Raw genomic sequence first — 14,126 nt, forward strand, 5'->3', positions numbered from 1 at the left:
AACTAGCAGGGTCCTGTTGACGAGCGAGTTGCTCCTGGTGCTGTTCATACGAATAGTGATGATCATGATGATGATGAAGATAATGTTGATGTTGTTGCTGCTGCTGCTGCTGCTGCTGCTGCTGCTGTTGTTGTTGTTGATGCCTTTCGCTGCTGATCTTCATGCGGATGGCAAGCATATCGTCGATCAGCGCATCCGGCTGCAACTGCTGACATTTAACGGGCAGGGACCGTCACTCAGCCTTCTGCTTGTCGTCCTCTGTTCCACCTGTTGCTGCACTGGCGCTCGCTTCCACGAGCGATGGTGCACTATCAGTGGAGGTCGGTTTATCTTCTACCTTCGACGAGTCGGTTGCGGCCGGAGTTGCGCGCTTCTTCAGCTCTGAGCCTTCGGCCGGTGTGTCCTCGTCTTCATCGGAGTAGTTCGTCGGTTTCTCACCCGGTTTCAGCAGGCGCCCAACGAGGTAGTACTTCTCTGCAAGGAACATCCAATGAGACGATTTTCAGAATACCCGAACACCCGATCTTAGTGCAGTATCCGTCGTGGGGGCTGTGCTTACCCTTGAATTGCATCTCCCACTCGCGCATCGATGCCATTTCGTGGGATTTTAGATCACTCAAGTCGTCGTACTCATCGCTGCCCGAGCTAGTGATTTGGAACGTTGCCAGACCTCGAGAAGCATCTCGTCCACCAAACACCGCATATGTGCCCCCTGCAGGAAGAAATGGAAAATCAAATTACACTTCAAATCGATCGACGTGGGTGAATCGTTCCTAATTTATCTCCCTCCCAATCGTTTCTCGATGTTGCGAAGCAATCTGGTTATTGCTTATTGATGCATTCAAGTCTGGATCGGTTCCGTTCTGATTCAGGCTTGGTTAAATGTCTTGGTTCTGTTTCGAGCTTGCTTAAAGTCGACATCCCACAGGGAGGGGCTTGAAAAAATCGAATCGATCGAATCTCTAACCTAAAAGTGTAGTTAACATATACATCTCGTGGACACGTACAACAGCCCCATTGCAATGCTCTACCCTCGATTACATCACGCAAGCATTGCAATTTGGCATGTTAAATTGCCAATATTGTGCGGCCATGTTTATTTAACTAATGTTAAACAACTTCGTTCGCGCAATTAAAGTGCATGCGAACGAAATCGTATAACCTTGGAATTTGAAAAACAAGTTTCTATGGCTATTGCCGATGTAAAACCGCATCTCTGGATTCAATCGAATTTCAAATATTTTCTACATTAAAATGTTAATATAAACAACCAGATGTGCTGGTTTTCTCGCTCAGCAACGAATTTGTTATCCACGTGGAACTGGAGCCTCTAACTGAGTGCGAAGAAAATAACAAATAAAGAAGAAAATTACTCTCCTTCCTATACCGTGTGGAATATGATAGTATTTAAAAAAAAAACAACAATTTTGCTCTACATTCAACATTTGAGCACATGGCAGCAAATTGTGCATAAATTCCCGAATAGATGCCGTCGAAAGACGCCACCCTAATATGTAGTTCATCTAGGGTGAAATTCAATCTAGTTCACAAGGTTCCAATAATGTAACAAATACTGGCGACGTGACCGTCTGCCGAATGATGATGGTGCATAAAACTACACCCTGGCCAGGCGACCGTGGCACGGTGTGTTAGGGTGAGGGCATTGGAAGCAGGTTCCAAAATTGCAAATTGCTCACATTTTTGTCGCTCTTGCTGGGGCAGTTTTTGGGTCGTCAAAATCTTATCATATCAACTTTTGCCCCCGGCAGTTTGGGTAGCTGGAGGTACTCTAGCTTACCAACACCAGTGCCGGTAGATCGCATCCATGTCAACCCCGGGTCCCCATGTACGGTGTACACACACGCACGGTCGGCCTTCGCTGACTAACCAAGTCATGATTGCGTTTGCCTCATCATGATCTCAAGTGAACGGCTCTGCATCCGGCCGTGTAAAGAAGGTGCGTCGTATTTCAGCCGATAAGGTAGTTTACCTATAGATAGATGCACGCCAAGGTAGAGAGAAACCCCCTTCCAACGGCTGGTATTTTAAGAGATAGCAAATTGATCAGCACATCGTCGGGGAGGGTTGATGGCAACGCAGCAGGGCAGAACAAAGGATATTTCGCGAAAACTTGGGAGACCATTTTGGAGCATGTGTTTGCAGCTGCAGTTTGAGGAAAGAGAAACAAATAGCCCATGTTCGCATTCGCGTCGCATGTTGAGCACAAATTGTAGCGATCAACAAGCAAGTCGAAAGAAACTTGCATAACCAATCGCTTACACAGGCCGGTGTGTGTTCCAGACCTGCTATTGAGGCGCCGGCTCGCGATATCAGTAAAGAAACCTTACACTGTATCGCACCGCAGAAGAAAACAACTCGTCGTAACCACCGAACACGAGTCGCTCAGGTGTTGCGAGGCGTGATATCAGCGCAAAGGTTTAATTTCCCTACTCTGCCGTAGACCTCTCTGGAACGTGCTGAGGTTGAATATTAATTGCGGCAGCAAACCACACTACGTCTTGCCTTCGCTCGCTTGTGATTCATAGGTCATAAAAAGATCTTTACGTTCAACTCATTTCCGTAACGACGTATGTCTCGACGATGAGCAATCCATGACGCAATATGTCATCCAAGGGCTGTCTTTTGCGAGATCTCTCTCGAACGCATCAGTGGGCGACTCGATGGTGCAATTCCGCTTGAATATTGCGCTTGAAGCGACTCCACTAGTTTCTCCATTTAATTCCACCACAAACCGAGTCTCAAACGAGCCGAGAAAACCTCTCTGGGATGGAAACACACGCGAGCTTTCATTTTCTGTTCGCTCTAGCGGTTTCCCACCCCGAAGCACCCCAGCAGTGTGAATCGAAACCACAAACGACGGCAAACGCCGACTGGCTCGATGTTTGAAATTCCAACTTAAAAATCTGCATACAAGGAACGAACCAAGGACAAGGTTCATGCGAGCGAGCGCGCGCGCGCGCGATATTTCGATTGCGTGAGATGCCTCGCGGTTCACGCAAATGCATGCAAATGTCCGTCAGACGCCGCCTTACCCGGTCCGTAGAAGGCCTTGCCCTTCGTGACGTCGTAGACATTGCCGTTGACAGCGGTCAGTACGCGTCCATCCGGTTGTGTGCCATCGTAGGGTTTCAACTCGGCAAGCGTGAAATCACGCCGCATTCTTGGAAGTTCCGGTGGAGGTGCCGGCAGCGAAGTCGCCGGTTGACGACTCTTGCTGATCTTGTACAGCAGGAATGAGATGACACCAACCAGCGCTAGGTTGAGTGGACTGCTGATGATCTCGTACACGATGTCGTACAACAGACCACCGGAAGGTTCGGACGTGTCGCCCGTCGGTGGTGCCGCTGATGCAACAGTTTCCGGGCCGGACATTGTGAGCTGGCTCTCTCTCTCTCTCTCTCTCTCTCTGGAACTGAGGACAGATGTTGGCTGTTGAGCGCAGATAGGGCGAAAACGGTCGGTTGATTGGTGGTGCCCTAGGGGTCACGCACGGCGTGCGGCTTTCTCTTGCTTCTCGCCTACGAAGGGCACTAAGGTTGGGTAATTGTGGCGTTCACGCACGGCTGCTCACGCGTACGGAGCTGACACACGGAAAACTGACCGAACACGAACAAAAACTCGCGGCACACCTCGGGCGAATGAGCTGGACGATTTTGCCTCCGTTGAAACAATGGGCTGGAAGCACTGACAACCAAAACGTGCACGTCGTACAGCCGCCAGCAAACGAATGAGCGAGTGAGTGCGCGATAGGGCAAGCGGCACGCTTACGCGGATTCCTAATGCGTGTGTTGCGTCGTACTGCTCACTCTACCGTGTTGCACCACGGGTGGCGTCGTCTGTCTCGCTTTGATGACGATGATGAGGCGATTCTGCAGCAGGAACGTTACGTTACGAGTGGCTACCGCGAATTAAACTGCACCCACGAAAAAAAAAAACATTTCTATTTAACAACCTAAGCTGCTCAACACTATCGTCACGATGGCGCTTATCAGGGCAAGGACGAACCAGCCCGTTTTTGGTCTTAGACGCTGGAATGTTTATTTGTTGATATGTAACGGCTACGGGGATGGGCGACGAAGGGGGAAATTAAAGCAACAGCCAACCAACTCCTGTCCCGATGCGCGATATATGTTTTCAAACATATGCGAACGGTGTGTCCTGTTTTTCCACTCGCACGTAACAGGATGCGTGACGAATGTATTGCACTATCTGCTACTGCTGCTACTACTGCTACTGTTGCTGCTTCATATACTTCTTTTTCCGTTCTTTAGGTGGTGCGTTTTAATTTCTTTTGCGACCTATCCAAGTACTATATTTGCTCCTTGTCGTGGGAGGTCTATACCTCGAGGTTGACGATTTCTTTTGACAGCAAGAGGGGTAGTTAAATGCAGCGTAAATTCATTTCTAACCTTTATTTTCACTGAATAGAGAGAACTAAAAAGCAAGTCAACGCCGTAGGAAGACCATATTAACTAAAAAACATTTATTTCATTCATGTGCAACTTAACATTATACTATCATCAATGCATGGCGTTTGACATAGTAGTTGAATTCAAAAGTTCGCCCTTAGGTATAGCAGGGTATGGTAAAAGCCATAACAAAACGCACAATGGAAGCACGCGCAATGGAAATTACGTTAAATATTAAAGAACTTAAAATTTTACTCGTGATCATACCTTTGATAAAAAGTCATTGTACATGCATCGCATCGCAATAAAAAAAAAACAGTTCGATGTTTGCAATTCTCTGATGCATCTGGCAACACATTTAAAATTTGTAAATAATTCATTGTGATTGAAGTATCTGCCTCGCAAGTAGTTTTTCCAATTGCAGAATTTCAATCGAAACCATTAATTTCGTCGATACGCTTAAAATTTTAAACGCCAGAGGGAACAATGGGCTTCATGAATCAAAACAATCCCTTGTCCTTTTTGAATGAAGCGTAGTACTATGAGCAGCCCTTGCCCTATCACTCTCAAATACACATCTACTCTCCATCGTGGTCCCGTTTTCCTCGGCTCATTCTCGTTCTCTCGTTCGTTTTCTTTCCCTTACGTTTAGTTTTCTCCATTCAACTTAATTCGGGTTGATTGATAGTAAATAGAGAAACCCTCTCTCTCTCTCTCTCTCTCTCTCTCTCTCTCTCTCTCTCTGTGGGTGCATTTTCTCTCTCCGGTCATTACCGCCAAACGCTCTCCAGATATATGTGCTCATTTCCAAACAGCCCGTTATACCTTGCACGTGCCATCCCTCTCGCACGCAGTATCTATCTCAGGGTTGTAGGACTTTCCCAGGGTTGTTCGGCAGGATATTTAGTTGTCGCGGTTCAATTGTCGCGTTGTCTAATATTGTGGTGGCTCTTCTCGTTGCTAGAGTATTCAAATTCAACCTACACTGCGAATAAAAGTGAAGCAACATGATCCATATTTTGAACAGTTCAACATGCTGCGAAACAAATAGGTTCTAAAACATAATGAAACATTCAAAGATGTAGTAGCTCTAGCTTACACTTTCTAAAATCGGCTTAGATACCACCAAGACAGGTATGTTAGACAACTCTGCCATCTAATCGCATATAGCGTTTCCGCGCCCGCGCCCGCATCCACAACCCTCTACCACCCTTGGAACCACCCCACCCAACTGCATCTCAGTTCGCGCCTAGCGTCTCCTCATCGTCTCTTTCCTAGTTCAAACGCCATGCGAAGCAGGCATTCGTGCGGGAGTTTTAGGGGTTTTGTCACCACGCCGATAAAGCCACGGGATTAGGGCCACCATCATGTGAGTTTACGTTGCCCTTTCGAACCTCCTCTCGTTTAAAGTGGCTCAACAACCCACCAGCATCCGATTTCCATCGGTTTTTCCCTCGCGCGCGTTTCAAGGTGCATCTCCGGTGCGGTTTCCCAGTGTGGTGAAAAGTCGCCTGCAGTATCTGTGACCTCAATCACCGCGAAGTTAGTGACAAATCCCGCAAGCAGTGTAGTTCCGTGGTTGTGAGTGAAGCCACAAGCGAATGTGCATCTCGTGCAACGGTGCTCTTTTTTTTAAGGGCAGAAATGAGAAGCGCATTCGAGAGCCTTCCCAGCTCCGGCCACCTTCAGCAACCTTTCCCTAGCAACGGGAAACGCAATCAACCCACCACAGAGTGGTTCGCCTGCCCACAGAATGGAAAATGGTGCCTGAAACGGGTGGAACGGTGGTGGTGGCTTGCGAGACGGAAGAGGGGACCCTTCTGCGCGCAATCACGTCGACGGGTTCGCGTTTCAACGGTTTTTTTTGGGGCCGCGGAATTTGTGGAAATTTGAACGTGGCATCCGGCAGCGTGATCCCGCCGAAAAACCGCTATCGAATCGGAGGCAACTGTGAGCCGATAACTGCCCGCTGGGGGTTGTGCGGTGAGCGAGGAGAGAGGGAGGAGTTTCACCCCTTTTCCCCCGGGAGCTTCTTCCCTGGTTGTTTTGTGTGATTTTGGGCTACCTGTCCATCTAAGCCCCCCGCCACGCGGCCAATGTTGGGATGTAAAGGGGTGAGTTTGGGGTGGAATATTTTGGTCGGGCTAGCACCCCACCCCATCCCATCACACCATCCCTCTTTCACACTCGACCGACGGCCAATAACAATCGACGATGCCCGGTAGTGTTTGGGAAACACGTGCTTGGAAGCGAAAATCGAATTCCGAACAAACACGCAACGATGAAACGCACCCCCTTTCGGTGAGCACGCAATGGCGTGGAGGGCTTCTTCAACCCCCACACTCAGCGGGGGTGGGTGAATCATTTACGGGTCCGCTCCATCTTGAACCCACTTGGTGATGGCGGATGGAGAACAAAAAAATGCGATACAATAATAGGAAAACACACATTGTGCTGTGCCGGTTCCGACATGGCGGTTTCGGTATAGATAAGCGTAGGAAGGGGTGCTGAGGGGGAGGAGGGGGTGGTTTGAAGGTGTAAGTGGAAATGAGGAATCTGCTCCCTGTATACGATCCCACCCCAACTGGCTATATGATACCTCACGCAACAGGTTGTTGTAGGGTGGCCTTTCTATCGTGCCAAGGTATTGCGATGTGGGGCAAGAGCACACAGCGAAAGAGAGAGAGAAAGAGAAGAGATAGAAGATGCAGCAAGCAAAGAAGTACATCAAAGGGAAACGCAAAACAAGCCGACAATCGCTCAAAATAAGTGAAGGGCTGGATCTAGCGAGAGAGCTGACCGGAAGTGCATCAAAGTAGCTTTCTGGCATCGAAAAGCCCCCCCTCAGCAATGACTCAATTGCAGCTTCAATGTGTGTTGGGGCATAGTCACTCAAACACGAGCTGTACAAGGTGGGAATGGAATGCAAAATGGAGAAAAAAACTACACCGACACAGCATGGTAAACAAAAAAAAAAAACAACATTTAGGGAAAGATATAAATTTCCCCAAAACACTCGCGTGGTTTTCCCGAGTGGCCCAACTCGCGGCTTTCCCGGGGGGTGAACTTTCTCCATCAACCGCGTGGTGTGTTATTTCTTTTTCCCGCCAAAGGGCCGAAGTCTCGCACGTGTCAAGCCAGTGGGTGGACGATTTTAGAAAATTGATTTTCCCTTTTATTTTATGCAACGCCAGCCGCCCGGGAAATGCATCTTCCGTTGTACCTATCCATCGACCTATTTCATCGTACGCCGGAAAATGTACAGTTTAAGCGGCAACATGCCCCAGGCCGGGGCTGAAGTGGTCTGCAGCAATGTGCAGTCTTGGATCACCTTTGGCGGCGCTAATGGACGGTTTGGGAAGGAAAACTCGAGACCAAAAATAACCGAACAGCAAAGACCTAAACGCGTCCGCACACGAGCTGCCCTCCCGGTGGAGGGAGAACGATCAAGAAGGGCACACGCAAGGGGGAGGGGGAGGTTGATCTGCTTCATTTTCCCGATGAAGTTTTCTTTCGCCCAAACCCAAGCGCGTCTCCACTAGCGGTGCATAAACGATAGCCAAATATATACAATTTGGTTTTTTGTTTTGATTTTACGAGCACCGAAGGGTGGGAGGCCTGAGGGGCTGGGAGAGAGGGCCGCCAAAGGGGCGCTTTGATGGGGTGAAAGTGGAGAAACGAGATGATTGTGAAAATTAAAATCCGTTCAGCGTTCATTTATCTGGCGCTTTGTTTTGTTTCCATTTTGGGATGATTTCTCTTCTTTCGGTGGCCATCCTCATGATGGAGTGAGATTTCATCCGCTCGGTTGAGTGTGTTGGGAAATTCGTACCCTTCGGCCCTTGGGCAACGAAATGACCGGCCCTTGATGAGTGAGAGCATAAGCGCATAACCGAATGCACAACGAATGCACATACATTGATTTGTTGATGAAATGTTGCGAGACAGCCTCACAGACAGCAGCTCGGTTGAGATAAATAGAGAACTGCATCGATGCACAAGAGGGATGCATTTTTCATTTCGTGCACTAAATCGTGACGAGTTCATCACGGCTGAATGAGTCAATTTCAACACAAACCCTTGAACAGCTGCATTTTGGTATGTCTAAGGGAGTTGTTTGTAAACAGCCCAACGCTTCTCATTGAATCAAGGCTGAGTTTTTGCCCAACGCCCTCATAACGCAGCTGTGATCGAGAGTTTTTTAGTTTCTGGTGTCGTATAAACAGCGGAAAATGATACACTTGAACATGAGTCATTTTGTTTGTTTCGTTTTATTCTTATCGAATGTAAATAAGTAATAATCGATTTAAAATAAACAAATGATCGAAAAGCGCTTCTCGCTACAAAGGACCTTTTGAGCAGATATTAAGGGCAAAGCTCACACTACATCAAACACACACAGCTACCTGCAGAAGTTCGTAACAATCTTCGAGATGCGGAATCAAGCTGTTTAGTGCATTTTTGCTTAAAAAAAAAACCCCATACAAACACCCTCAGTATTGCGAGCTAGCGTAAGGAAACCGAACGCTTGCAGGATAATGGCCACACGCGGGCAGGACTCACGAGTGATTCCATTGATCCCGTGCAGGACACGAGAGCTCGTTCGGTGTCCTGCGCAGGCGCCCAAAAACCAACCCCCTACAAAAGGGGTTGCAAAACAGCGCGTTCGAAGGGAAAAATAAAATACGCAGGATCTTGTTGGCTTGCATCCCTAGTTATCACTCTCCCCGGTACGCGTTATGTCCTTCTCGTTCGTTCGCTCACCTTCGTCCTTTTCTCACTCACACACGCTAGTTTGTTTCCATTGCGTGTTGTTCTGCCGGGCAGGGCAGCGCGTTCAAATCGCGGGTGTGTTTCCCTGTGTCGCTTATCGTGAAAACTTTTCCAAATGTGCCGAGAGAGATAGTGGACCCTTGGCGAGAAAGAGAGAGAGAGAGAATGAGAGAGAGAGAGAGAGAGAGAGAGAGAGAGAGAATGAGAGAAGGAGCGTGAGCGTGATGTACACCGAGTAGTAGACCGAGGGAAAACAGTGCGTCATACTACAGCATGCACTCTCGCTCTCGAGCTGGAGGATGTGCTGAGCAGAGTCTCGTACTCGTAAGGAAGGCAGTCTGTTAATTCCTTCCGTTGCAATTTTCAGCTAACGTCTAACACGACACAGCACAGTGATTAGGTGTGAAAAAAAGGTGTGCTCAGTGCTCGTCCGGGGAATAGACAAAACACAAAATAGGGCGCTTGACTGAGGGCAATGTTCGCGTGAAGCCTGCCAGGACGTGTCTCGAGAGGGCGTGCGTGTGAAGTGTGCAGTTCGAGCCTGACCCACTGGCAGGCCTCCATTTGTCAGACGAAGCAGTAGTGCTGGAAGGGCAATCGTCACGGCCACGACCCTTTCCCACTAAACGGAAGTGACAGCGACTGAGGAGTAGCTAAGATGCCAAATTAGATTAGCTCAACATTTCAACCCGAGGCAAGCCGTCAACCAACACCATCTGGCAGGGTGCGACAATCAAACGGAAGGCAAACAACTCTGCAAGCAGCAAGCAACACGTACCCACCTCAACCTAGAACAGCACGTCTCGAACGTCTTCGGCTGTGAGCTGTCCCTGGCGTGCACCGGAAGCGCCCACGATAGATATGGCTGGTGAGTAGAGTCCACGACGTTTGTCAGGTGTTGAGGTGAACGAATGGGCGGTGAGGGGAGACGTGGGCGTGCATTTTTGATTTTCCGTTCCCTGGGACAGGTGTGTCGTCTGTTGGGACACCTTTACGGGACTGCGACATGCAGACGTACATGGTCATGGTATCCGGGTTGAGCTTCCGGCCGATAAGAAACCTTCGCTTCGTTGCCATGTGCAGCACATTGGGGTCGTAACTGGGAAATGTCGCTTTTGGGGCGTCGATATGTCGAGAGGAAAGTTGGATTATGCGAGGTGAGGGTGGTCCGCAGGTGTTTTGTTTGTGTGTGTTTTTTTTTAGCTTGACTTCCACCCATAAGAACTTGAGCAGAACAAGCTGGAAGCTGTACGCCTCGCATGACATAGGGTGGACTGTTTTCACTTCACAATGCGTTCTTTTGTTTGGCTTCCAAACCGACCGTTCCCTAGATCGCCTTAATACGTATATCTCAAGTGATGGCATACTTCTACAAGAAACCCTAGCGTGTTTATTCTCACATCTACAACAAAAAAAAGCGTATTTAGTTATGCTTTAAATTGGTCGAAAAACAACGCTTCGCTTTTCCTCGCGACGTTTTTCCTCGGTTCTCGATCTCGCGAGATTCACATGCGTCTTGAAAGGTTAAATCTACCGGTTTGAAAGGTTTAGATAGTCGTGCCTGGTGTGCGATGTCCACAACCTTCTCCCCCACGGCACAGCTGTAATGCCGAACATTAATAAGGCTTTGGTTTCGTTCCGTCAAGCGGACCTTGGAATATGACCAGATCGAATTCAAAACGAAAAAATTAAAAAAGAAATGAATCCCACTAGTCGGGTGGTTTGAGTGTCTCGCCCACCGTGTACTAGTGTGCTCGAGCGTGACGATGAACCTGACATTATAAAACATCCCCTGTCGTCGCGCTGTCGTCACCAGGGGACGTACCAATCTGATGGAACTCGAGATTCCATCCATCCGAGAGCGTAACTGAGGCAGCAATTTGCGTACCGACGTTAGACAGACCTAGCGCATATACTCTTGCGCCCTGGCACTTCTAATCAACTCTGATCATCCCTCTCGTCATTACAGAGCGAGACTACATCGGGTTCGCCACTCTAGCAGAGCAGGTGCACCGCAAATCGGTGAAGCGTGGCTTCGAGTTCACGTTAATGGTGTGCGGCGAAACTGGCCTAGGTAAGTCTACGCTCGTCAACACGCTGTTCCTGGCCGATTTGTACGCACAACGTAATGTGCCCCGGGTAGAGGAACGCATCGAGAAGACGACCCGTATCGAGAAGAAGACGCTCGATATCGAGGAGAAAGGCGTCAAGCTGCGGTTGACGATCGTAGACACGCCTGGGTTTGGTGATTCGGTCAACTGTGAGGACAGCTGGCGTGTTAGCACGCAGTACATCGATGAGCAGTTCCGGCAGTACTTCACCGATGAGAGTGGCGTGAACCGGCGCAACATCCAGGACAATCGTGTACACTGTCTGCTGTACTTCGTCCCACCGTATGGGCACAGGTGAATTAGACATCACGCATCAGAACTTCTTAGCTGGGTAGACGTTGACAACTCTTTCTCTCTCCATTCTCAGCCTGCGCCAGTTAGACATCGATCTGATGCGGAGACTGCACAAGAAGGTGAACATCATCATTGTGATCGGCAAGGCGGACACACTGACTCCAGCTGAGGCTAAAGCGCTTAAGGCGCGCATTCTGGACGACATCGAAACGCACGGCATCCAGATCTACCGGTTTCCTGACTGCGATTCGGACGAAGATGAAGAGTTCAAGCAGCAGGACCGTGATCTAAAGGCGAGTCTACCCTTCGCGGTTGTGGGTAGTAACCTGGTGATGGAGGTGGCAGGAAGGAAAATTCGATGTCGCCAATATCCGTGGGGTGTGGTGGACGGTAAGATTAATTTTCCGGTCCATTGTCATCTTGCACACTGCATGAGAAATGTTTGGTTTCGATTGCAGTGGAAAATCCGGAGCATAGCGACGTGGTGAAGCTGCGGACGATGCTCATTTCGACGCATATGCAGGACTTGAAGGATACTACACGAGATGTGCACTACGAGAACTACCGGGCACAGTGTATCTCACAAATATCGCAACACGCGCTGCGAGAACGCAATAAGCTGAAACGAGAATCAACTGCTTCGAACCACGATTTCTCCGACACGGACCGACTGCTGCTACAAAAGGACGAAGAGGTAGTGGCAATGGTCACACATTTACTGCTGTATGCCCATCCTCTAACACGTTTGCTCTTTGCATTCCAGATTCGTCGCATGCAAGATATGCTGGCACAGATGCAGGAAAAGCTGAAATCGTCCCACGTCAGCGATTCCGTTATCGACGTTTAGTATTTGCCGGTAGTCAGTGCCGGGACCCTGCCAGTCTCTTCTATGGGAAGTCTTTTGTATCACCTTCGCCTCCATTTGCTTCCGTATCGATCCAGAACCATCATGGTAGGCGACCATGGAAAGAGGAGGCAGGGAACACGAGCATGTGCGTGCGTATTTGTCGAACAATCCGTAGCCTAGGAGCTGTAGAATGTCCTGCTGCTGTTGACTCAGGCCTTTCACACACAAGAAGCTTCCAACGGACGAGCTATTCATGCTGCAGGAAGCATAACGAATTGGAAAATTTTGCACTACATGAAACACGACTCGTTCGAGATTCCGCTAGAGGCTTTCCGCGTGGGGAAGCTTTCATCATTCGAGAGTAGCTCCTTTTGAGAGAGTGCAATGTGTTAGATTAATTAGCATTTTATCTGGCTACTTTCGCAGTGTTTTACTTTTCAACTATTCGGTTTACCTTCATATTTTGCGATTTGACACGTTAATCTCTATTGACAGATGTATGCGTAGTAAATTACTACCAAAGATGAGATCCATTAGTTTTTTACAATTCCGGATAGGGTGGCCATTGTGCCTGTTCAACTACATCGAGCCATGAGTTGCGTTCGAAATGTTGTTGAGGACATAAGGCTATTAGGCAATGGATTTCTTTTTTTTTATCAGCAGGATAAGCAGGCAACGCCGGTGGTTTTGCGTTGAATGAATCAGCGTTGTTCGAGGCACTGCAGTATCACAAAACGAAGTCATGGAAAACCCTTCACACAGTGAATCAATACATGTTTGATGTTTTCTATGTAAAGCTGCGATTAAGCGCACTCTAGTTCAGTCGTCAGTGAAGGGCGTTTTGCAGTAAAGGGCGCTTGGAATATTATTATGCTATGGTTTTATTATGCATGTATGTAGGTATGTACACATCGATAGGAATAATGCAATTATTTATGTGGACAGATAACAAGCGGGTTTTAGTGAAGAGAGCGAACTCTCCGAGCGGACGAAAATAGGAAGATGGAGCCGAAATGCGACAGTTTATTTATATTCGCCGTAAGCCAGGCCAGCAGCTGGCGTTGGAACATTGAGACAATTGAGTTACCACCACGAAGTCAAAGGGCACGAAAGTCGAGCGTTCAAATCAGTCGGGAGCAAACTTAAACGTATCCCACGTGAGATGAAAGCAACACTAGTTCGAAGAACCCTACGTAGGTTTTAAGAGCCTTTCCGAACCTATACGCCGCAATTTGCATCGAATTGGCGTATAATGTTACTAGATTGTTTCTGACTTTTGTTTTTTTTTTACAAACTTGCTTATCCCAGTATACTGTAGTCCCACACTTGTAAGTAGAAGCTAGAAATCGGCCGGAATGGGTGGTAGATGCAACGATCGCATTTCATGTAGCGTTGGTTCGGCACAACGCCCTTTGTTTCACTATCCCATAGAATATAAGACGGAATCGAACCAAACTGTTTCCCGAAACGTCGGACTGTTCGTTTCATCTTATGTTAAAGGCGTAGTTTGAAGAATCTCTCTAATAAATAAACACATTCATATAACAGCGACCAGCATCGAGTTAACATAAAGAGCGTAATTCTAGCGCGATTCTTGGTTGATTAATCGAATGGATTATTTATTGCACGCTTTGGAAGAGAAAGAAATCAAGCAAAATGTCCTGTGTATCA

General features: G+C 48.2%; 2 protein-coding genes across 2 annotated transcripts; one reads left to right on the forward strand and one right to left on the reverse strand.

Annotated features, from left to right (window-relative positions):
* Positions 1 to 157: 157 nt before the first annotated feature.
* Positions 158 to 3,398, reverse strand: LOC128729228 (membrane-associated progesterone receptor component 1-like). The gene is made up of 3 exons (XM_053822885.1): positions 3,054 to 3,398; positions 560 to 712; positions 158 to 474 (listed from the first exon to the last, which is right to left on the reverse strand). Exons 1-3 carry the CDS (start codon positions 3,391 to 3,393, stop codon positions 233 to 235), a joined length of 735 nt encoding a protein of 244 aa, XP_053678860.1. The 5' UTR covers positions 3,394 to 3,398; the 3' UTR covers positions 158 to 232.
* Positions 3,399 to 11,159: 7,761 nt separating this feature from the next.
* LOC128728345 (septin-4) lies at positions 11,160 to 14,075 on the forward strand (the record flags this gene model as incomplete). Its single annotated transcript, XM_053821969.1, has 4 exons — positions 11,160 to 11,608; positions 11,682 to 11,998; positions 12,067 to 12,302; positions 12,372 to 14,075. Coding segments are annotated over 4 exons (1,086 nt in total), but the record flags the coding sequence as incomplete, so codon positions are not given.
* Between the last annotated feature and the right edge of the window lie 51 nt (positions 14,076 to 14,126).

This window comes from Anopheles nili, chromosome X (genome assembly GCF_943737925.1).
Source record: "Anopheles nili chromosome X, idAnoNiliSN_F5_01, whole genome shotgun sequence".
Classification (NCBI taxonomy): Eukaryota; Metazoa; Arthropoda; class Insecta; order Diptera; family Culicidae; genus Anopheles; species Anopheles nili.